This window comes from Benincasa hispida, chromosome 6 (assembly GCF_009727055.1).
Source record: "Benincasa hispida cultivar B227 chromosome 6, ASM972705v1, whole genome shotgun sequence".
Classification (NCBI taxonomy): Eukaryota; Viridiplantae; Streptophyta; class Magnoliopsida; order Cucurbitales; family Cucurbitaceae; genus Benincasa; species Benincasa hispida.
Window position 1 is genome coordinate 45,645,612 of NC_052354.1, and position 26,143 is coordinate 45,671,754.

The 26,143-nt window shown below is 33.7% G+C and overlaps 1 protein-coding gene across 1 annotated transcript; it reads right to left on the bottom strand.

Annotated features, from left to right (window-relative positions):
• Nucleotides 1–8,204: 8,204 nt before the first annotated feature.
• On the bottom strand, nt 8,205–11,572 carry LOC120079264 (disease resistance protein RPV1-like). The gene is made up of 6 exons (XM_039033422.1): nt 11,513–11,572; nt 10,922–11,407; nt 9,571–10,675; nt 9,219–9,494; nt 8,488–9,129; nt 8,205–8,363 (listed from the first exon to the last, which is right to left on the bottom strand). Exons 1-6 carry the CDS (start codon nt 11,527–11,529, stop codon nt 8,205–8,207), a joined length of 2,685 nt encoding a protein of 894 aa, XP_038889350.1. The 5' UTR covers nt 11,530–11,572.
• Nucleotides 11,573–26,143: the final 14,571 nt, after the last annotated feature.

Sequence of the window (26,143 nt, forward strand, 5' to 3'; positions counted from 1 at the left end):
CTGAGATATTTTTCATCGAAAAATTGAAGCCATTACAATAATAGTGCGAATAGTAGTCATTTTTGTAGGTGTTCATGCAAGAAAACTTAAATAAAACACAAAGTAAATTGCAAAGAAATTAAATGGAGGTTGGAATTCGTGATAAAAAATGACCTAAAATTCGAGTTGTATTTATAAAATTCCCATAGCATAGCTATGCTCTTGTCGTAGTGTAAGCCCCTAGCGTAACGACACCCAATGTTACACTCTCCAGATGATCAGGCGTGCGCACGAGGTTGAAGTTTGGTCTGTAACGACCCGACTCCTTAGGACTCAAGCTATGTCGTTACTACAAACATGCATGCATGGAATTTAAAACGACACCTTTTCATAACTAAATAAATATCGAATAAATGATGTCAATTAAAAAGTTTCATTAAAAACTAAATAATTAAAAATCCAAGCAATAGGGTACCCATAAATCATAAAAACAAATCTAGAAAACTTCAAAGTCTGAACGGTGAATACCAAAATGATGAGTTCTAGACATTAAGGCTAAAAATTTAAATGCAAGAAAAGAAATCATGAAACATGAGCGGAAGCATAAGACTGGTCCCAATGGCTCGATCACGAATTCTGCTTGTCATTTGCTAGCGCATTCTTACCCTTACCTGAAACATAAATAAGGAAAGAATGAGTATAAAAATACCCAGTAAGTAACCCCACTACCGGGATCCGACTAGGCATATATGTCCTCTAGATGCCGACCTCTGGTGAACGTACACCGTCCTCTAGTACTCATGGAACGTAAATAAACATTTGAACTCATCCTACCATAGTTCAATGTACCCATAATCTCTAGTGAATCCCGAAGGAAACACGACCTCTGGTGAACCTGAAGGAAGCACCACCTCTAGTGAATCCCGAAGGAAGCACAACTTCTAGTGAATCCCGAAGGAAATACAACCTTTGGTGAATCCCAAAGGAAACACCACCCAAAGGAAACATCACCTCTAGTGAATCCTGTAGGACTCACAATCTCTGGTGAATCTTGAAAGAAATACCACCTCTAGTGAATCCCACAGGACACACAACCTCTAGTGACCTCGCAGGAGGTCACCACCTCTAGTGGGTATCTAACTATCAGTAAGAACGTTATCACTATTGTACACATCACAGGCATTGTAACATAGTCCATAACATACACATACATCTCATCATACTCAGATCAATCAGAATGTCACATAACAAAATATACTAAAGTCATGCTAGCATTCAAACATCTTTTCATGCGTACTCAGAATCTAAACTCAATGAGGTCATACGTAACATCATTCTAACAAATAACCTCAAACCTCAATGAAACTTAAATATTTTTGCTTGGCACGTAGGTAGTTCCAGTAGTAAGATTACTTACCTCGAAATTAGACCCAAAATCAACCCAAGAAATAAGTCTCCAACGAAAGTAAGCTCCGAGTTAAATCCCCTAACACAAAACACACACCAGAATTCAATCTTTGAAGCAAAAACCAACACATACCATATTTAATCCAACGATCATCAATTAACTTATCCAAACAAAACTTGATCCACAAATACTCTCAAGATTTCAACTCCAAAATCTCCCCTTAAACAGATCTAATCCCAACGAACAACGACTTGGAACCTTCAAAATACCATAATTGAAGCCAACATTTAATTCAATAATTAGTGGGTTCCCAGAAACCAACAAAAGGACCGCAACACTTACCAATTCCTTGACTGCTCTTGACTTGAACCAAACGGACAACAGCGCCCTTCCTTTAGAATCTCGTCCTACATTTAACCGTGAAGAATATGGACAAAACAAAGTAAAAACTTAGTGGGCAGGTCCAAAATCCCTCAAGAAACTCAACCAAACCAACTGGATCTTACCCCAAAACAAGAGTTTCGCTCCAAAATGACGTCTGAACTATGTCAGTGGGCTGGACGAACGTGAAACGAACGACCCAAATGCATGGACTATAGGAATGATATATCGTGCAACGGAAGAATACAGAATGAAAGAACTCTTATCCAAGAGTACCTTTAAGCAAAAGAAAGATCATTCCAAACTCATTGTGACAAAATTACCCAAATGCATGGACTATAGGAATGATATATCGAGCAACGGAAGAATACAGAATGAAGGAACTCTTATCCAAGAGTACCTTTAAGCAGAAGAAAGATCATTCCAAACTCATTGTGACAAAATTACCGCATTCACAATCAAACATACTAGTTATGCAATGGAATAATTACTGCATGCGCTCTCGGCAATGGACTGCACCTCTCGCTCTCACTATGCAAGCCAAACCAATCGTCCACCAAATCACTATCATCTACCCGCGAATGAACTCCTCAAGAACAAGGCAGCAGGGAAGACACCACCACTCAGAACCCTCGGTATTCTCGAAGTGAGAATCTAAGAGGTGTGGGCTCTATTGGATTTGGTAGAGAGAATGAGGAAGGAACGATCGTTTACCATGACCAAGCAAGTGGGAGATATCGAGTGTCTATCGTATAGACAGATGCTTGATCGTTTAGGTAAAGGTGCACGATCGTGCAGTAAAAGGGGCTTGATTGTATAGATGATCGTTTAGTAAAACGCTCTGGTGTGCGATCGTGTAGAAAAAAGCTAGACGATCGTTTAGTAAATTCTATGCGATCGTTTAGGAAAGGCACGCGAGTACACGATCGTTTAGTAAACATTGAGCTTTCGTGTATGCTCTTGGTTTGCTACGCGATAGACAGTGTACCAACTCATGAGCAAAAATATGATTACTTGCAAAATGAGAACAATTTTCATTTTATCCTTCAGTTACAAAAACTGAATGCAACCTCCCACTATCTCATTCGATTACGGAGAAAAAATCGCCATAATTATCCCATAATTGTTAAATTAAAAAATAAATATAATCCTATTATATTTATGACCTATGGTTTAATATCACATCAAATGCAACATATGAACCATAGTCTTTTCTCCTCTACTAGATAATAATCATATTTATATCATTTTCCTCCAATTAATGTATCTCATACATAATGTCAATCATATCATATATAATTGACTAGTTCAATCATATCATATATAATTGAATTCCTCTTGTCAATTTGAATACTTCAAATTGACCCAAAAACTTATTCTCAACTTGAATCCATTGAGTTACCAAGGGGACCTTATAAACCTATTGCTCGAAGCTCCAACGGTACATGAATAGCTGACTAAACTCTTTAGCCACGAGATCCACCATCCGTTAACTGCCAGTCATTCCACTAAAGACTGATAGTTGCACTCTTCTCACCACAGATATATTTCGGTGTCCATCAGATATAACCAATCAATAGTACGATAACTCTTCACAGATGCTCGTAAGTACAGTTGGACCAATTTATCTTTTTGCCCTTGTAGTTACATCTAACTCCTTAAGTACCATTGATCCCTCTAATGAACAATACAACATAGTCCTACTATGTGTGGACACCTCTCAGGCCATGAGAAGGTGTGTGGTGCCACATCGTTCAAGTCCCAGAATCAGCCCTTAAGGGAGCAATCTATCTACTTACCCCTGCTTCAGGGAAGGAGTGAATTCCATCTTGTGTAGTTGAGGTCCCAGCTCCCAAATTAGATGAATCCCCAAAGTGGTAGGTTAGAGTTGGCGATCTGGCCACCCGCACCCGTGCAAATAAAAGGACCTCCTTAAAGACAGAAGTTCCTAACTCACTCAGGATTGAAGTCATGTTACCTATAGTCATCCTAGTGAAGTGAAGTCTCTATCATGAACGATGTTATATAATGAAACTATAACACTTCGTGGTCTGGTCTTATACAAACTCCTTTGTATAGGACGCCACCGCTCGCATGTCTCCACGTGAATGATCAGGATCAGACCATTTGTAGCAAGTCACAGCACTTATAACTATTCAACAAAGTGGGTTGCATCCGTAGCATTACCAGGATAAGGTTTCCCTCCTATATCCATATACTACAGACCATTTTGGTTATCACTTAAGACATGGTCCACCTGTATGTCTCCACATACATGCTTAAGTTACAAACAACAACCAGGGATCTTAGTTTATTGGTTTGTGGTAAAGCAATTAAAATATCCAATGTTCCATAGATAAAAGTGAAGAAAATATCATATATTATTACATCACAAGCATTTATTCAATACTGTGTTTACAAACTACAGGACCCAACGAGGTATCAACCCCAACATAATAAGCACTTAAACTACATTTAATTTGAGTTTTAAGCATGTTGTTCATATGATATTCATAAGAGAGTTTGAAATGCATATTACCTTTGAAGATTTTACCATGAATTCCGCTGAAAAGCATCAAGATAAAACTAGAATCACCGAGAGGACTACCACCGAGATCTTTTCTACTATACTCAAGCTGGAACTTATGGTGGAAACACTTGAACAAGTTGAGTTGATGATGAACAAGAGTAGGGTTTTTAGGTTATCAATTTCAGAAAAATATATTTAACTAATCTCCCTGATCTTCATGCATGGAGCTTCAATATATAAGTAAAAAACATGCAAATGTATATGGTTGCATGTTAGGCAGCTCCAACTTGAAGATCATCAAAACTTGAAATGGAATTTGGTGATCCTAATAAATATGTTAGTAGGTTTTTCCCAAAAATGGAAAAGCTCATTAATCTAAAATGATTTCAAAAAATGATTTTATTTAAATTTATTTTATAAAATTAATTCAATATAATTAATTTAAATAAAACTAATTTTAATTTATTTTTAATAATATTAATTTAATATCTAAATATTAAATTAATAAAATATTAATATCACCAATGAATCAATTTTATATTTAAATCATAATTTAAATATTAATTGTTTTTCCAATTTCGTTTAATTTCAATTAAGTTAAACATTTATAATTGTATCATATACAATCAATCGAAAACCCTAAAAATTGAATTTGAACATTTCAAATACATAACCCTAATTTCATACATCAATACTCAATCTATTAGCTCTCAATAAGCCTAAGTTCAATGCTAGCTCAACGTTAGAAGGCAGAATGCTCAAATGCAACGCTTCGGAGATGCCCCAATGCCACCGTCGCGCCGCTCGTCAACACTGCCCTCCAACGCTCTAAGACGGAGTAGGCAGCGTTGCAACACTCCTGCTGAGCGTTGCAATGCTGCGTGGTTTGACGGACGCATAGCCCTAGCATGCGCACAACACACGTCAGGCTAGCGCTGCAACACTTGCCTGACACTTGGCCATTATGCACCACAGCGTTGCAACGCTCTTCCTAGCATTGCATCGCTGTGGTAGTTTTATAAAAGAATAATTTGGGTCAGTCGATCACATCATCTCCGAGTACATCAATTCTTGAATGTCATTGCTCTGTCCAGTTTAGTTATAGCTCCCTTTTTTCACCAAAATTCTGTAAAAATTATTCCCCCTTTGAAAATTGTATTGAATTCGAGCATGTTTCGAGGCTAAAGGATAAAAACTTAGCTTGGGTTTGTTAGTTTAGTTTAGTTCCAATTCAATTCTTGAGACTCGTATTGTAATTTTGTGAGTTTTTATTATGAATTTATGAGAATTTATCTTGAGCGTATTGTTCAATTTTCATGTATGGGATAATTTGACAAATTAGTCATGCATGTTTAATTGATTGCTTTGATTGGCCCTAATTTGTAATCATTAGGTAGTCGTCACCTAGAAGCATGAGTTAAGTTAGTTTGTTGTGTTAATTTGGGATTCCTATTAGCAAGCATTTACTTTCTAACTTAGATAAATCTCGCCCAATTAATTGGTTAGATGATGGAAATCAATTAATTGGCTTAGCTTTGCCTTGAATCTTAATGTCTTTTGAATTAAACTATAATTACCCAAGCTAAGTATTTGTTCGATTGATAAACTTTTACATACGTTTACGCTGCGCACTTTTTGTTCTCTAGAAGTTCCAATCTTTGAGGAATCCATATTTGGCTCTCTGTGGTTTGACCTTGTATTTTACTACTTGTACTACTAATTAGTATAAGAGATTAGTTCAGTGCATACAAATTTTTATTTGCGTAGGTGCGGGTTTACGGACGATGGTAAACACCACACTACCAAATTGGCGTCATTGTCGGGGAGCCAACGAAATCCTTGATTTTTGAAACTTGTAGTGTTTATCCTTGCTAATCAATTTTCCCTTTTGGTGCATGATCCACACTCCCAAAGGTGTTAGATAAATTTATTTTGCAAAGATTTGTAGGGAAGTGTGGAGAATCAGAAGAGAAAGGAGACAGCAAGCTGCACTTGACAGAGAGATTTTTGTTGAAGACACATCGGGAGAAGAAGGCATTCTTGAAGATTTTCCTATGGTGGTTGAACGAGAAAAGACCCTCAAGGAGCTTGCAATACCCGACTTCACTCAGCAGCCCTTGTACGTTGCCTATCCTGAGATGACAGGTATCTTTGAGCTTAAATCTGGCTTAATTCACTTACTTCCTGTATTTTTAGTCTATAGGGCAAGGATCCGCACAAACACTTGAAGGAATTCTATGTGGTGTGCAATGGGATGAAACCTAATGGGGTGACCCAGAAGCAGATAAACATGAGAGCATTCCCCTTTTCATTGAAAGGAGATGCCAATGAGTGACTCTAGTTCTTAGAGAGGTTCTTTCTAGCATCCTAAGCTGCTAGTGTCAAAAAGGAAATTTATAGCATCATGCAGTTCGATGGGGGAGACCCTTCATGAGTATTGGGAATGATTCAAAAAGACCTATGCCAAGTTCCCCCATCATCAGATCTCAGATCAACTCTTGATCCAATACTTTTATGAGGGATTGGTGCAGGCCGAAAAAAGCAGTATAGATGCAGTTGCAGGAGGAGCCTTAGTCAATAAAACCCCGACTAAGGCCATGAATCTAATAGCTACCATGGCTGCAAATTCTCAACAATTTGGAACTAGAGCTGCAATTAGTGTTAAATCCGCCAATGAGGTAAGTGAACTTAAGAAAGAAATATCTGACTTAGTTTTTGTTATTAAGCAGTTGGCAAAAATGGAGATTGGACAACCCCCTACTATTTGCTAAGTATGTCATGGGACTGGCCATTCAACTGATGTTTGCCCAATTGCTCCGCAAGGAGCAATTCTTGAGGTAAATGCCATTGGAGGCTACAATTACAATGGGCAAAACAGAAGGCAGGACTCATTCAGTCAAACTTACAATTCTGGGTGGAGAGACCACCCAAACTTCAAATGGGGAGGGCAGAATGAGTAGACTCAGCCTCATCATGGAGCTTCGTCTGGTTCAAGTATGTCCTTAGAAGGCATTGATAAAAGTCTTGTTGACAACTCTTTTAAATTTCAATATGATACACAGAATTTTCAGTAGGATACAAAGAAAGCCATTGAAGCTTTGGGGACCCAAGTCTCACAGCTAACCACCTCTACAAGCAAATTGGAAAGACAGTCTGACAAACTCTCGTCCTAGCCTGAGTCAATTCTTAGAGAAAATGTTAGTTCGATCACATTGAGGAGTGGCAAGAAGTTGGAGCCACCTATTGAGTTAGTGAAAGAGCCAGAAATTGGAGGGTTTGGGAATTTATTCTTCAAATTCAACCGTCTTACTGCCACAAAACCAACAGGGAGTATCTTCTCATCCTTATCCTCCTTTGGATGCGTATGTGCCTAACAAAAATTGCTTTCACATTTTGAGTGGCAACTTTCTATTTTTAATGTAGAGCTTTGATCCAAAATGATTGATGCAGAGCCTATTATTCTCTCTCTCGATCACAATATACATAGGAATAAACAAGATCAGTATAATGCTTTTGTTTAGCCAACTAAAAAGAAATAGCAACAATATAAACCTGCAGTAGTAAATTAAAATAAAATAACAAAATTTATTCATCCATATTTAATTTTCTACTTCACAGCTCATTATACATCATTTATTTCCAAATCCATGAATTGTTCCAACATATCATCCCTCCATGATGACATGAACACCACATCTTTTTATCCATACTATCGAATCTTTATACATGTCCTTAACCTTAAATGACACCGTAAATTTCTTCGAAACATCATCTACGTTATTGCAGTTCATTTCCGTGGAATTAATCTCATAACATGGCTGATTTAGATCAATCTCTGATCTCTCCCTAAAATCATTCCATTTTCCCTCTTCATTGATCCAGTTTGGGTGAAAATCTCTATTAGGATCAAGTGCTATCAACCACATACAAATTTGGTGATGGTTTTAGTTTGAAGTGCCCATAGTTCTTTGATGTTTCAAGATCCAACACTTTTTCAGAACTCCAAACCTGAATGTCATTGATAGATACTTTGCATTCAAGCTCTGTCCCACGACAACGATACCGCTGGTCAACATTAGTTACATCAATTACTTGAAATATGATGCAAGGAGCCAACGCTTTCAATTTCCGACTGGGATTAATTGGCATAAAAAAGGTTATTGAATTATTCATACTCTTGTAACTATACCATTCTGGAATATCGCAATTCATTAGGAGGATCTCTCAATGAAGGTGCGGCCTGAGTGAGGGTTTCTAAGAAACTCAAATTTGTTATATTGCATTTCTTAAGTTGTAACTCGATTAGATTGGGAAACGAGGGAGGTGAACAAGAAGGAATTAAGGAAGGGAATGTAGAAAGATTAGAATATTCAACAACTAAAGAAGTAAGTTTGCTTAAACGATAAATTGTGCTCGGAAGCGATGTGAGCGCAAACTCTGTGCAAGTGATGGATATAGACTTAAGCCCAACGAGATATCCAATTGTTGGAGATAGTTCTTTTACATCACAACCCCGGAAACGTAAGTACTCGAAAGACTTCATTTCTTCACTAAAATAGAAATCACATTCGGTCATGTTGCATTGTTCCATATCCAAATATTTGAGGGACTTCAGATTGAGGTAGTGAGGAAACTGCTTAAAGCCCTTAGAATGACTGCAAAGCTCCAAAGTAACAAGTTTACCGAGAGATCCAACTGACTCATGAACCTTTTTCAAATTCATACATAACCAAAGAATCAACTCTTCAAGGTTTATTGCAGCGGATAAATCGGGAATTTCCTCCAAAAACTTGGAGTCAGTAAGATCAATATGCTTCAATGATTCACATCTCTGCAATGCATAAAAAGATTGTAGAATCAAATTTAAAATAAACTACATTGATATAAAAACAATATATAAGTATTGACATATATAAATACCATAAATCCTTTGCCAAAATGTTTGATGGAGCTATATGGTAATTTCAGTTCAATAAGCTTCTCCATTGAGTAGCTTGAAGGCAAAGATGAAAAAGGAAATTTAGACCAACTCATCCACCTTAAGCTACTAGGTAGATAGTCGAGCGTTTTTGAAGATGTGACATTGTCAACTTCGAGTACTACCAAATTTTTCACTTTTTCAAAAGCTCTTGAATCAATGTTCAACTCTATAGACTGATGAAAGCCCATCTTTATGGCTTTAACCGCTCTTGCTTCCTACAAAGATACAAACGAAACATTTCAAGTCATCTAAAAATAATAAATTCAATACTTCTCTACAGTATCTTCTTACCTTATTGCCATTTAAGACGTCCATAGCATCATCTTCAATCAGTAATCTTTTTCTTTTACGAGATTTACAAGTCCCTGAAAGAGCAATTGTGCAGCCCATTTGTTGTATTAAGTCGTGCATTTCAATGTCGTTGAATTTGTTGATGGTGAGAAGTGATAGATTCATGAGTTTTGTTATTGCCTTTTCAAAACATAAACTGCCACATTCCTTTAACATCATTTTAACCTTGTTTACATTTTCTCGTACGAAGAAGCAAGAAATGTAAAGAAATATTTCTTTTACATCCTCTTCAAGTGCATCATAACTTACTTGAAGAATATCTTTAATATCTTTGTCCAGGTGGGAGTTTTGAAATTCATCCAAAATACGTTTGAATTTAAGTTGATCGTCAATCGAACAAAGGAATGAACCTAACATTTCAAGAGCCAAGGGAAGACCCTTACAATAAAGTACACCACGTAAGGAAAGGTCTAAATAATCACTCGAAGGATGACTCTTTTTAAAAGCATGCCAACTAAAAAGCTCAAGAGCTTCATTATGATTCAATCCATCAACACTTTCCAATATATCGAATCCATGGATAGCAAGTAGATGATTGTTTCTTGTTGTTGCAATGACTTTACTTCCAGGTCCAAACCAATCATGTCCTCCCGCCAATGCCTGCAATTGTTCACTCGTATCTATATCATCAAGAATCAAGAGAATCTTTTTTGCGCATAGTCGATCCCTTATGATGTTAATTCCTCTGTGAATATTGCTAACTTTAATGAAGCCATCCATTAAAATCTCATAAATTAGTTTCTCTTGTAGTCGAACAAGGCCCTCATATTGCTTTGAAGTTTCTCTAATATTTGCAAGAAAGCAACAACCTTCAAACTTATTAGCAATTTTATTGTATAATGCTTTTGCCAAAGTTGTTTTGCCCATACCTCCAATTCCATATAATCCAAACATAGTAATTCCATCAGACATGACCTGGGAGAGTAAATTCATGACTTGTTTGGCAATTCCAACTGGATATTTCGCTACGTGCAATTGCATAGTTGCATGATCTAATTTCTTTAGAACTTCTTGAACAATCTCTTGAATCAAATTTGCCTCATTTCTGCCATTTAAAGAAAAAAGGCATAAAATTAAAAGATGTATGAAACATAGCTTTTCCTTGATCACCAATAAATCCTTAGATTAGAAGCAAGAAAATCAAAACAACCAAATAAACACACACTAAATCTAATCAAGTTTCGTTCCATCACAAAGTAGTGAAGATAAGACATGAGAAATAGATGTTGATTCCCATAAAAAAATCAAATTAGAATATGAAGAGCTAAAAACTGTATTATAAGGAAAATACTCTTCTCTCAAAACCCATCCAGACATATGGGAAACAGTAGTCAGAGCCTCCCTCCATGCTTCCATCTTGTTGAAGAATCTTTCTTCAAGTTTGGCAAATGCTTCTCCAAACGTTCCAATTTGTTTTCTTACTTGAGATGGATCCACTTTGTAAAAAACTGGTAAAACAACTTGTCCTTTGAATTTGTTACACTTAATTATTTTCACCAATTCATTCAAACACCAACTCGAAGATCCAAAATTTTCAGAGATTATAACGATCGAGATCTTCGATTCTTCAATAACTTCCAAAAGTGATGCAGAAATTTCTTCACCCCTCGAAAGCTTGTCATCTATAAAGATATTGATTCCTCTTTGACGCAAAGCCATATGAAGATGACTTGTAAAGTTGGAACGAGTATCTTCTCCCCGAAAACTTAAGAATACATCAAAACTGCATCTAAAGTGGGAGGAAGATGATCCACTTGCTCGATCCATATGGAGGAACCTGAAAGAGAAATCAAAGAACTGAGGTGATCTGGGAAGTGATTGATAGAGTAAAAGATATCTAAATTGAGCTACGCGTGTGAGAGTTCTAAACGAAAAACTATACTCAAAATGAGGGCACATTCAGGGCAAGGATGAAAATATAAGTCGATGTCTCTGTATATATCCATCGATATATAAATAAATCGAAGGGTTTGATATCGATATTAAATATCATATTTCCTACATCTTTATAAAAGCTCGTAAAATATAAAAAATGTTATCTATTTAGTCCAATATGAAAAAGAATACTAATAATAATATTCCGAACTTAATTTGAGAGTAAAACAACTTAGTTATTAAACCAAAATATCTCGATACCAATATATCCGTCGATATATCTGTAAAATTTAAATCTCAATATCGATATCGATATCGACATCGATATTTTAATCCTTAGTTTGGAAAAGTGATTTTGAAATAATTAAAATCACTTTTAACATTTCAAAATAACCAAAACATGTTTTTAATAATTTAAAAACAATTTTGATCATGATATGAAAATGGCATCAAACAATTTTGATGGTATGAAAATTCCATAACTCAACATTTTTTCTTCAACATCATTACTTCTTTTGATCAAAACTAAAATTTGGATCTTCTTTTTCCTTCTCTTTCTTTCACTTGAGTCAACTCCAAAAATAAAAGTACAGACACGTAAATTTTCTTGAATAATAAAAAGAAAAAAAGAAAAAAAGACTTGCAGAGTTCGGATTCTTGCCTAGAACTCGTATTACTATCGGCGCTAACCGCGTCTTCACGAATAACTTCGAGCTTCTCTCACCCTGTCCTCCGTCGTCTCTATTCTTTCTCTCTTTCTCTTTTCATCTGTTTTTTATTTTCTTTTTCTCCCTGCTGTGCCCTCCTTCTACAAGCTATCCTTTTATTTTGTTTCGTTTTTTTACTTTGACCTGTTGTGTTTAAGTCTTTATTTATTTATTTATTTATTTATTTTTCCCCTTTTTCCCAACCGGCTTGCATTTCTAATAATATTCATTTCTTTTGTTAATTTGGTGTTTATACGATCAATTGAATGTAGAAACTCCTATATGTTTTCTTTTACCTTTTGAAATGTAGAAGTGGTATCTTGGAGTAGTTGATATCTATAACGTTTTTTTAATCAATATTATAATTTCTCATTTTAAAATGAAATAAATAATTTACAAAACTTATCAGAACAACAGATGACATTCATGAAAAAATTTAGTCAAATTAATGTCCTGCGTCATTATATGTTTGTCACTTCAAGAGATGACATCTTTAGGTATATTCAACACATATCCAACCTTTGGTATAATGGTTACCATACTAGCTATGTCTATTAATGCAAATAGTTACAAATATAGCATACTATTTATAAATATAATACAATATAAAAAAATTTACAAATATAAAAAAATTTAGAACTAGGTCTCGGAGCCTGTGAGTAATAGACCATATCACTAGTAGAAGTTTATCAGCCATAGAGTCTATCACCGATAGATTTTGCTATATTTGCAGTTCTTTTTGTTATACCCCTTAATTATTGTTCAAAAAAATGCCATTCGTTGCAATTACTCAAGCTTAAACAATTATCAAGTATAAAAATATATAAGGAAAAGTTAAGCTAACTTTTAAAGTAAAGAAAAATATTTCTAACTAATTTATTCCAAAAAGGGAAAGAAAACTTATTGTGCAGTTGGGCTAATAATAAGTTCTTGTTTAGAAAAATACTTTAAAATAGTTTCAAGTAAATTTAGAGGAAATATTAATAGCATGCTTGAAAGTGATTTCAAATGATTAGAGCCACATATCATTTTTAGAATCATTATGAAACATGCTTTTAATAATTTAGAACCAATTGTGATAAATGAAAATTGGATTAAGAAAGTATAAAATCAAATATTAAATTAATTTTAAGTAATTAAAAACATGTTCCACATTGATTTTGTGCATAACAAAAATGATTTTAACAATTTCAAAACCACTTCTAAATATGCACTGAATCTAGTATGTAAATGTGTAGGGACGGAAACAATACCCGCACGTGGAAACACCACTCTCCCAATCCTTTTTTTTTTCTCCTTTTTTTTTAAAAAAAAAAAAAAGAGAGAAGCACTTACACCTTTCTTTAAATGGCCAAAGCAAACATAATGGTGACATGCACTCATTTACTTAAGGATATTTGTAATACATAGTAGAATAAAGGAAAAAATCTAAAAATATATTACATCTTTAAAATATTTTCAAATATGGATGGGTTGACTAGTAATTTTTTTTTTTTTTTTAATTTTCAATTTCGTATTCTCTTATTTTATCTTGTTGTACACATTTTTTTAGTTTTTTTATTTTCCCTCCCTTTTTTTCATTTTTTTCATTTTATTTTTTTTTCTCAGTTTTTATCTTTTCTCTTTTTTTTTTATTTTATTCTTTTTTTATCCGATTTTTGCTTCTTTCCTTTATTTTTTATTTTCTTTCATTTCCTTCTTTTATCTTTTTTTTCTTTTTTTTTTAAAAAAAACTTCTTTTCTTTCTTTGATTTTTGCTTATTCTTTTTTTTATTATTATTATTTTTAATTTCTTTCATCGGTTCTTGCTTATTCCTTTTTTTAATTTTTATTTTCTTCCCTTTCTCCAACTTTTGCTTCTTCCCTTATCCTTTTTTATTATTTTATTTTGTTTTTTTGCTACTTTCCTTTCTTTTTCTTTTTTTAGTTTTTCTTTCATTTGTCTGATTTTTGCTTCCTTTTTCTATTTAATTTTCTTTCATTTTTTCAGTTTTTGTTTCTTCTCTTTCTCTTATTTTTAAAATTTTTCTTTCTTTTATTTGAATTTTTTCTTCTTCCTTTTTTTTTCACAAGAATTATGAAGCTGAGTTCTATACACAGGACTTGAAAGTACTCAATTCATAAGTGACTTAACACCAACAAGTCAATCATCAAGATTGATTATTATAACAAATAATAAATATAAATAGCAAATGAAAATCTATAAGTGATAGCCACTAATGTTATCTATCATTGATCACTTAATCTTTGATTATATTTTCATAGTTAATAGCCACTTATAGAAATCTATCATTAATAGCCAACTTAGTGAATTTAATTAATAAAGTTGAATCTCGAACTGAAATGTAAGTGGAATGCCTAGAACTTATCACTAATAGCATGTTTATCAGTGATAGAAGTTATCATCGAAAAGAAAATGGACTTATAAATGTTCAGGAAGGACAAGAAAGGGGCAAAAAGGTGTTCAGTTGCTATGATTGATAGAAGCTACTACTGATAGCATATTACCAGTGATAGAAGCTAATACTAGTAGCATGGTATCGATGATAGAAGCTACCCGATAGCACGTTATCGGTGATAGAAGCTACCACTGATAGCACGTTATCAGTGATAGAGAACTATTACTGATAGCATGATATCGGTGAGATCATTGATAGCATCTTATTAGTGATGTTATTAGTGAAAGAACTATCACTGATAACCACAATATGAGTGATGTTAGTGATATTAGTGATAAAACTTAGGTGATATCTATATATTGAGTTTCTTTCAAAGGTGATAATCAATTATAGAAGTCTGTCATTGATAGCCTTAAGTGTTAATATTTCAAGGTTGATTATAATTGATGAAAGTCTATCAGTGATAACGACTGATAGCTGTTATCAATGATAGCCATGATAAAAGATTATTAGTGATGACTACTATGGTAATCAAAGTTGTCGGTTTTCTTTCAAAATTGATCACTATTTATAAATCTATCATTGATAGCCACTTATAGCCTTAAGTAGTAATATTTCAACGTTGATTCCAATTGATGAAAGTGAATCAATGATAGCTACTAATAATTGATAGCAAATTAAAAGCTAATATTTCAAGATTGTATTAATTTTTGGGCTAGTTGCATAAATAGAATTCAAGCCCAAAATAAGATAATATGTAGTACAAGGATAAAATAATTACATATATAGATCAAAAAATGGTAAAAGACTAAAAAAACCCATGCCTAGCCACCATTTTGTTAGCTTCTTCCCGGTTTTCTCAAATTAAAAGCTATCACTGATAGCTTCTATCAATTGCTATTGATGATAGTTGCTATCAATGATAGCTTTCAATTTGAGAAAAATTAATATAATCTTGAAATATTAGCTTTTAATTTACTATCGATTATTAGTAGCTATCATTGATTCACTTTCATCCATTGGAATCAACATTGAAATATTACTATAGGGCTATCAGTGGCTATCAATGATAGATTTATAAATAGTGATCAACTTTGAAAGAAGACCAACAACTTTGATTACCATAGTAGTTATCACTAATAATCTTTTATCATGGCTGATAACAGCTATCAGTCGTTATCACTGATAGACTTTCATAAATTATAATCAACCTTGAAATATTAACACTTAAGGGTATCAATGATAGACTTCTATAACTAGTTATCATCTTTGAAAGAAACTTGATATATAGATATCACCTAAGTTTTATCACCGATATCACTAACATCACTCATATTGTGGTTATCAGTGATAGCTTCTTTCACTGATAATATCACTGATAAGATGCTATCAATAATCTCACTGATATCATGCTATAAGTGATAGTTCTCTATCACCGATAACGTGCTATCAGTGTAGCTTCTATCACCGATAACGTGCTATCGGGTAACTTCTATCATCGATAACATGCTATTAGTATTAGCTTCTATGACTAGTAATATGTTATCAGTAGTAGCTTCTATCAATCATAGCCACTGAACACTTTTTTGCCCCTTTCTTGTCCTTCCCAAACATTTATAAGTCCATTTTCTTTTCGATTATAGCTTCTATCACTGATAAACATGTTATTAGTGATAACTTTTAGGTATTTCACTTACATTTTAGTTCGAGATTCAACTTTATTAATTAAATTGACTAAGTTGGTTATCAATGATAGATTTCTATAAGTGGCTATTAACTATGAAAATATAACCAAAGATTAAGCTATCAATGATAGAAAATATTAGTGGTTATCACTGATAGATTTTCATTTGCTATTTATATTTATTATTTGTTATAATAATCAAACTTGATGATTGGCTTGTTGGTGTTAAGTCACTATTGAGTACTTTCAAGTCCTGCATACAGAACTCAACTTCATAATTTTTGTGATAAAAAATAAAGGAAAAGAAGCAAAAATCAAAGATGTAAATATATTTTTAGATTTTTTCTCTTATTCTACTATGTATTACAAATATCCTAAATTTTTATCAAATCGAAAGCTATCGCTGATAGTAACTATTATCGATAGTAATTGATAGAAGCTACTAGTAATAGCAGCTGAAAGCAGCTATTAGTGATCACTGATAGCTGCTATCAATGATAGCTTTTAATTTGAGAAAACTGAGAAGAAGCGAACAAAATGGTGGCTAGGCATGGGTTTTTTAGTCTTTTACCATTTTTTATCTATATATACAATTATTTTATCCTTGTACTACGTATTCTATTATTTTGGGATTGAATTCGATTTATGCAACTAGCCCTTTACTTAATGGTGGGGGTTCAAATATTTATTGTACTAAAAAAGAACTTTGATTTTAATCTCTATTGTTTAATTACATGTCCATGCTAACATATTAGAACATAAACTTTAGGGTAATTATAACAGATAGCATTTTTAGGCTAATAATGAAGCGTTTAACAACATTTTCAAAGAGTTACAAATATAGCAAAATCTATTAGTGATAGACTATATCGTTGATAGATTTTAAGCGTTGGATCTAAATTTTGTTATATTTGAAAAAAAAAATAATTATGTTATATATGCTAATTCTTTGAGTTTGATTGCACTATATTTTCTACTAGTCATATACTTTAAGCTATATATGTAAATAGATTAGTTTGTTGAAATAAAAATAAATATATTTAGACTACAAGTTTCATCCATATACTTTGAAGTTTATTCGATTTTAGCCTTGCACTTTAAAAACATCAAATTTTTTTAGTCATGTACTTTAAATAAATCTTACCTATTGTTCATCAAAGTTAATTTTATCGAAATTGACTAAAATAACAATAACAATAAAAAAATTCATGCAAGAAAATATAATACGTGAATATAGTTTCAAACTTTATAGTAAAAATGTTAAAATATAACAAAAAGCTTTTGAAAAAAAAAAATAACAATAAAGAAGCAATAAGAACTCAATTTAAGATTTATTGAAAGTGTAAAAACTAAAATTGAACGAGTTCAAAATACAGAGACCAAAAGGATAACCTAAAAGTAAATATAAGAACCAAAGTAATTATACTTATCTTTTAATTTTATTTTGAAAAAGAAATAGTGATACTTTTTTAAGTGACTTTTTTTTTTAATCACAACTTTATCACAATACTCGATTGATGTAGTCTTTCTTGAAATATGTATAAGAATAACAAGGGTTATTTAGATTTTTGGGGGGATTTTGAAACTTAATTAGGGAAAAGTGGGAGTTTCAAACTTATTTAGGGGAAAGGAGGTCTTTTTTTGTCCCCATCCAAATGCGTCTCTTCAAGATTTTTTATTTTTTTTATTTTATTCGCCGCATTAATATATATATATATATATATATATATATAGCATGAACAGACGCATTCTGATCGCCCGACGCACGTCAGAGAAGTTGTTAACTCACTCTGAATGCACAGATGCATTCTGACCGCATGATGCACGTCTATCCTAATGCGCGCCGGTCAGAATGCGTCTGTTCAATTTTGTCTTCTTCCACCTCCTTCTACCATAAAAAACTGTCTTCCCTTCATTTCTTCCACCGAATTCATCTTCTCCTTCATCTTCCCTTTCACCGAAGCCCCCATTTCATCTTCACCCAAAACAAAATTCCCTTCATTTCTTCCACTTTCTTCATTTATTTTCAAATATCGATCATCTTCTACCTTCATTTCAACCTTCATATTATTAATTTGTTTCTGTGTAATATTTTATTTGGTAAGTTGATATATTTTTGTTATTTAACTTTGAATTAAGTCTTTGATAATTTTTACTGATTTTTTTAATGTTTATTTTGTTTATAGTGGATATCATTCAAAGTTTTTTTTGATAAGGTGCAATATTTTTCTTTTAATAAGTTGAAATATTTTTTTATAGTGGGTTATCATAAGGGAGAATTACATGTGATTAACATTGTGTTATATATGTTGGGGTTAAGCATTAAAAATAACTCTAATAAATATAATAAACTTTAATGTAGTCCGCTTTATTGCTAGTTGGTATGTCTTCTTTGATTTTTATCTACTTTTTTAAAAATAATTACCTTGCAATTTTATTGCTACTTTGATAGTTTTTTTTTTTAGGATGAAAAATTTTATTGAGGTGATTTTAAATGGAATCAAACAAAAATAGCTACCAAATCAACAACGAAAATGTCAAAATTAATTTATGTGGAAAAGAAACTTTGAAGATAAAATACAACATCTAAAATGACATGGAAAATCTTCCTAATATGTGTATGTCCATCCTAAATTATTAAAACATGCACATAAATGTAGATCACTTCCCGTATTTTGTAAGAAGCAAATCAAAATAAACCCAACCTATTGTTCTTGGAAAAAATTTGTAAACAACTCACACTTTGTTCTAAAAGAAGTATAAATTTTCTAACCTATTTCTTATGCATATTTCTAAACAACTCACACTTTGTTCTAAAACAACTCACACTACTTTGTTCAAAATAAACCCAATCTATTTCTTATGCAAATCAAATTATGATAATTATTTTTAAAATATAGTTTAGAATGTTCACCTATGATTTTTAAAATATTACATCATAGTTCAAATTATTTTTTTTAAAACATATAAAAAAGTCATTAATAAAAAAAAGTATTACACAGTAAAAATAATTTTTTTTTTCATATTTTTAGTAAAAACAATTTAATTCAAATTTTTAAAAATAAAAAATTATCTTTAATTCACGTTATAAAATTTTAACGAAATCTAAAAATAGGTATTTAAATATATTCTTAATGGAAAAAAATAAATCTTTTTAAATGTAAAATTTATATTTAATTTTTTTTCATTTTGCCAAAATTTTAAAATTTATTAGTAGTTTTTAATGTAAAATTAAGCATATGTTCCTAATAGAAAAAAATAATATTACTTTATTTTGTGGAGAAAAGAAAAAAAAAAAAACTAAAACGAATTAAAGAAAGAATTTAAAGTTAATAGTGGTATTGGATTTAAACTAAAACGTTTTATTTTATAATGGATAATTGGAGAATTTATTTTATAGTGCATTAATTGGAGACTTAATTTTATAGTGGATTAATTGGAGATTTATTTTATAGTCGGTTAATTAGACATTTTATTTCTGAAATGAAAAAAAAAGAAGTAAAATATCCATAATTTTGTATTATTTTTTTATTTAATTTTTTTGTTTACAATAGCTATTATTTCTGAGAAAACTCTACAATCAAATCATTCAAAGGGTATGTATATAGTTATTTACTATTATTTGGAATGATATATTGATGATTGAATATTGAATGTTTGAATGTTTGAATGTTAATGTTAATGTTATTGTTAGTAATATTGGGTTGTTGTTGTTGTTATGTTTACTGTTTATCTAGTCAATTTATTTTGGATTATTCATCTTAATATTGTATATTTTATAATGATTAAAGAATAATGATTCATGTCAATATAAAAGAATATTTATCATTGATTTATGGTCAAATGATTATGCATGTCTTTAGTAACAATATTTATCATGATTTTGTACCTACTTTTTATTATTATTTTGTTTGAAGGTAGATATTTTTTTTTTTAAAAAAAAAACATTCTTTTATTTTTACATATTTAAAAAAATAGTAATAACACATTAATATAGTTGGCCTAATATATACTTACAAATATTATGATAAATATCAGATTGCATTTGCCAAACTACGATTGACGTTGTGGAATTTTTATGTTATATGCATGAACATTGTTAATGGGCCAAACAAGATAGAATATAATAGGCAACCATCTCTTCGTATAAACATGCATCATCAAGTTGACTTCAACACATTAATCGATAGATTATGTGATGCATTATCCATAAATAGAGATGATGGGATAGAGGTAATATTTAGATATGGTAGTTATGTAACAGGATCTACTTTCTATATCCCCATCTCATTACGAAGTGAGACTGATGTACGGTTCATGATGAGCAATGCTCCATACCCTCCAAATAGAGTTGAACTATATATATCCCAACCCAGTGTCCCAAGTCTAGCCTCAACGAGAGAAGAAGTTGAAACTACTGTTGAGTTGGATAGTCATGATGTGGAGGATGAGCATTGTCTCCTAAGTCCAGCCTCAATGAGAGAAGAAGTTGAAACTACTGTTGAGTTGGAAAGTCATGATGTGGAGGATGAGCATTGTGATCCAACTATTGCTACAAATAACGAAGAAGTTGAAATAGACGATGATGATATCGATCTAGATCAACTACCTGGTCAATTTTATGGCAGACATGAAGTCCTCGAAACATTTACTGAGATATACCTGAACGAGATGACCATTGAAGGAATTACATATACATTGTGACCGAAATACGACACATACATTCTAACATGTAGTTATGCAAATTCACACTAATTAAAGGCATGCTTCAAACAATAAAATATAAAGGAAAGAGTTCTCATAACAGTTGAAGACCTTCTTCAAGATTTGGAACTCAGACACAGCGGAAGACCTCTACGCGACCTCTATAGCCCAGCAAACCAGTCGGCTGCAACAGCAAGATCGTCTACATGAACGGCAGCAACACAAACAGTCACGAACAAGTGAACGCAGCGGGGACGACACCACCAAAATGGAGCCCTTGGTATTCTCGGAGTGAGAATCCAAAGTGTGAGCATTAGTTGCCCGATCGCATAGGTGCTGGAGGTAAACGATCGTAGTGGGAGCATGTGATGCTTGTTGTTTAGTAAAAGGCGCGTGCTAGACGATCATGTAGTTAGCAAGCTTCATCACTTAGTTACTACATACACGATCATGCATATACGATATGGAGGCGCTAGCTAAGCGATCACTTAGGCGATGATGCTTCATGGCATCGTAATGTTTAGACGATCGTGGAAGCTAGGCGTTGTGCGGAGCGTGCTAAGTGATCGTGTACCTCAGTCTTCATCGCTTAGTAAAGGTACACGATCATGTAGTAATAGCTAAACGATCGTTAAGATTTTTCTAAACGGTCATGTAATAAATGCTAAACGATTATTTAGCTTTGGGAGTGCTGGTAAGCGATAGAGCAAAGCGTTTGTTTTATCGTGTAGACGATCGCGGGGTGCTTAGTACACAATGGTTGGAGACGCGATGCTTTGCCCGAGCGGTTCAAGACCCGGTTCGCCTGTTTGAACTGGAAACTCCTTGTCTTTGTAATAGTTCTTTTTTTTTTTGTGTTGTTAAGGCAATTTTACCCGGTTCATCAACATTGGTTTATTATACATGTGATGTATGGTGCTTATATGCCAAAGTGTATGACATATAGTTCAAAATCCACCTTAGGTTGTGCAATTCATCATGCATCATGTATTATATTGTTATAATCGAGCATGAAGAAATTACTTGAAAGCATACACATGCATCATGAAATATAAGAGTTATATTTTGCATGCAGTGAGCATTATCATGCATCATCCTTTTATTATAAGTGTTATAGTCTAAAGGTGAATGGAAGCATGTTTTGTTTGTTTCATTGTTTTTTTGTGTAAGTGTTATATAAAAGAAGTAGCAATGAATGAACAATGCATTGAGCATGACACTTAGGCTGTTTATAATCGTTATGAACGCCTTGCATGTGTTAGCTTCGCATTATGGTGGTTGTTTTTGTTTAAAAGTGTTATAAAGGAAATTAGACCTAAAATCAATAATTCAGAGTTGCATGCGGACTTAGGGTGAACTTAAGTTTTTTAAAAGGGTTTTAAAATTGGATTGAGATAGACCTAAGTTCAAGTGGTTCTAAAGAGTTTAGCAACCTAGATTAGTCTTTTAAAATCGGTTTAATAGGATTAAATTGGTTGAAATAAAAGATTAAATTTGTTGTAAACCTATCTACAAGGGACCTTTTGTCTAAGGCGGGTTCTGGCTAGACTGGGGTTCTTAAGTTGACGGAAATGTAACACCCCTACTTAGGAACCTAGCTAGAAAGGTGAATTAGATAGATTTTCAACAAGCATGCGACAATTTTGGTCAAAGACTCCGTTAAAGAGTTTAATGGATGATGATTAAAAGTTGTTTCACTATCCAAGGTAAATGTTACTCTTAGGAAAACCTAAAAGTCACTTAGTTAAAATCCTTAGCCGTGTTTTACTAAGTAAGCTAAACCCTAGGTTATAAAATACTCAGTGGGAAGAAGAGGCGTATCTGATATGTTTATGATTCCACTCACGTTTCTCCTTGTATGTTCACACAGTGAGATTCATACTTGGCCTCGTAGTACCCTGGATGCATCCCCCTTCGGATGGTGTTTACATGAGTCAATATCAAGGTGAATGGAGAGAATGTTTATAGTAAGTGGGTGAAGGGTGTGTGTCAACACGTCCTATGGTCTCTATTATTGGTTCACACTGTGACATCATTATGTACTCCATCGTGTCGCCTTTGTGTATCCCCCTTCGGATGGGTTTTGTGCAGTTGGTCAAGATCAAGGTGAACTCCAGAAATGGATTGGGTCAACTTGAGGTTTTTCCCCAATCAATTTTTTTTCCTTCGGATTGGCCTTTTAGGATGGACCTCTAGGGCTTAAAATGGAGGGTCACACTTATAGGAGATTGTTAAGTAAGTTAATGATCTCTTGGCCAAATCAATGATGGCTAGTCGTTATAGGAATAAGAGCTGTTCTGGTATTAATGACTAGTTGAGAACTTCTTAATTCAGAGGAGGGATAACTGACCTCCCTTCGACAACTTTTGTCCTAAACCTTTGAAGCGTCATTGCGAAACTAGATGTCACACGGGGTTCATGTTCTTTTTTGCTAAAACCTTATTGGATGTAGTTTTGTTTTACAACGGGTATTTACTCAAAACTAACGTAGGTCAATGTGTTTTTCTTTTCAGCAACTCGTTATTATTTTCGTTTAAGCTTTTAAAATTATCGATTACTTATAGTGGAAAGAATCATGTGAAACGAATTTCATGGCAAACGACCTCGATGCCACTACTCTCCAAAAGAGGAGACAAGACAGTAAATATGATTTATTAGTCTTGGAGACGTGTCTGGTAGAGAATGATGATTCTGCCTAGATCCTTGATTCAGGTGCTACCAATCATGTCAGTTTTTCTTATTAAGGTTTCAGTTCATGGCAAACGTTGCCACAGGGAGAGATGACTCTTCAAGTCGGTACTGGTGAGGTTGTTTCGGCTATTGCTGTAGGTAGGCTGAAGTTATTTGTTGACAAGAGACGTTATCTGTTACTGGATAATGTTTTTGTAGTTCCTCATATTAAGAGGAACTTAATCTCGATTTCTTGTCTCATTGAATAAGGCTATACAATCTCATTTTCTAAGAATAAAGTGTTTATTTTCAAGAATGGAATGGAGATTGGTTATGGTTCAATGGAAAATAACTTATATGTACTAAAGTTGTTAGTCATAAAAGCCTTGTTTAACACTGAATTGTTCAGTACATCAACAACAGCTAAAAGACCAAAGGTTTCTCCTAAGGAAAACACCCATCTTTGACATCTTAGGTTAGGTCACATAAACCTCAATATGATTGAGAAGTTGGTGAAAAGTGGACTTCTAAAGAGTTTAGAAGAAAACTCCTTGCCGGTATGTGAATCATGCCTCGAAGGCAAGATGACCAAACGACCTTTTACTGGAAAAGAGTACAGAGTCAAGGAAGCCTTGGAGCTTGTACATTCAGACCTCTGTGGTTCGATGAATGTGAGAGCTCAAGATGGGTATGAATATTTCATCTCTTTCATAAATGATTATTCAAGGTTTGGGTATCTCTTCTTAATGCAATGTAAGTCTGAAGCCCTTGACAAGTTCAAGGTGTATAAGGCTGAAGTTGAAAACTTGTTAGGTAAGAAGATAAAAACACTATGATCTAATTGTGGTGGAGAGTATATGGACCTCCAATTCTAGAACTATATGATAGAACATGGGATTGTGTCCCAACTCTCAGCCCCTGGTACACCTCAGCAGAATGGTGTATCAGAAAAGAGAAACAGAACCTTGTTAGACATGGTTCGGTGTATGATGAGTTATGCTCAGCTTCCAGGCTCGTTTTGGGGTTATGCAGTGCAGACTGCATGTTATATCCTGAACAATGTTCCCTCGAAGAGTGTTTTTAAAACACCTTTTGAGTTATGGAGAGGCCGTAAAGGTAGTTTACGCCATTTCAGGATTTGGGGTTGTCAAGCATATGTGCTAGCGACTAACCCAAAGAAGTTGGAACTGCGTTCGAAGGTTTGCCTCTTTGTAGGCTACCCCAAGGAAACAAGAGGTGGATCCGAGTGAGAACAAAATGTTTGTTTCTACAAATGCTATCTTCTTAGATGAAGACCACATAAGGGATCATAAGCCACGGAGTAAGCTCGTTTTACGTGAGATCTCTAGTGAGACTGAGACTACTGAGGGTTCAACAAGAGTTGTTGAACAGGCCAACAGATCAACAAGAGTTGTTGAGGTCAGAATGTCTAGTCAACTAGCTCAAGAGTTGAGACTGCCTCGACGTAGTGGAAGGGTTATGAACCCACCAGATCGCTACATGGGTTTGACTGAAGCCCAAAACGTCATTACGAAGGATGGGGTCGAGGATCTGTTGTCTTTTAAGAAAGCAATGGAGGACGTTGACAAAGATGAATGGGTTAAAGCCATGAACCAGGAAATGGAGTCTATGTACTTCAATATCGTCTGGAAGCTTGTTGATCCACCTGATGGGGTGAGACCTATTGTGTGTAAGTGGATCTATAAGCGAAAGAGAGGTGTAGATGGAAAGGTGTAAACCTTTAAGGCTAGACTCGTGGCAAAGGATTATACCTAGGTCGAGGGAGTTGAGTATGAGGAAACTTTCTCACCTGTTGTCATGCTTAAGTCTATCCAGATTCTCATGTCCATAGCCACATTTTATGATTATGAAATCTGGAAAATGGACGTCAAGATTGCCTTTCTTAATGGTAATCTTGAGGAGACCATCTATATGACTCAACCAGAGGGGTTTGTAGTTCCAAATTGAGAGCAAAGAGTTTGCAAGCTTAATAGGTCCATTTATGGGCTGAAACAAGCATCTAGATCATGGAACATCAGATTTGACACTACTGTCAAGTCGTTTGGCTTTGATCAGAACGTTGATGAGTCTTGTGTTTACAAGAAGATCATCAACAGCTCAGTAACTTTCCTGGTACTGTATGTGGATGATATCCTACTCATTGGGAATGATGTAGGGTATCTGACTGACATTAAGAATTGGCTAGCTGCCCAGTTCCAAATGAAAGATTTGGGTGAGGCACAGTATGTTCTAGGGATCCAAATTATTCGGGATCCAAGAACGAACGGTTAGCCTTGTCTCATGCATCGTACATTGATCAAATATTGATTAGGTACAGGATGTAGGATTCCAAGAAGGGTTTGTTACCTTTCAGGCATGGCATTCTTCTATCTAAGGATCAATGTCCTAAGACACCTCAAGAGGTTGAGGAGATGAGATGGATTCCCTATGCTTCTGTTGTAGGAAGTTTGATG

Coding starts and splice junctions, on each gene's coding strand:
- LOC120079264 (XM_039033422.1), bottom strand. Junction 9,495..9,570: donor ACGTCTTAAATGGCAATAAG/GTAAGAAGATAC, acceptor GTATCTTTGTAG/GAAGCAAGAGCGGTTAAAGC. Junction 9,130..9,218: donor ATTTTGGCAAAGGATTTATG/GTATTTATATAT, acceptor TATGCATTGCAG/AGATGTGAATCATTGAAGCA.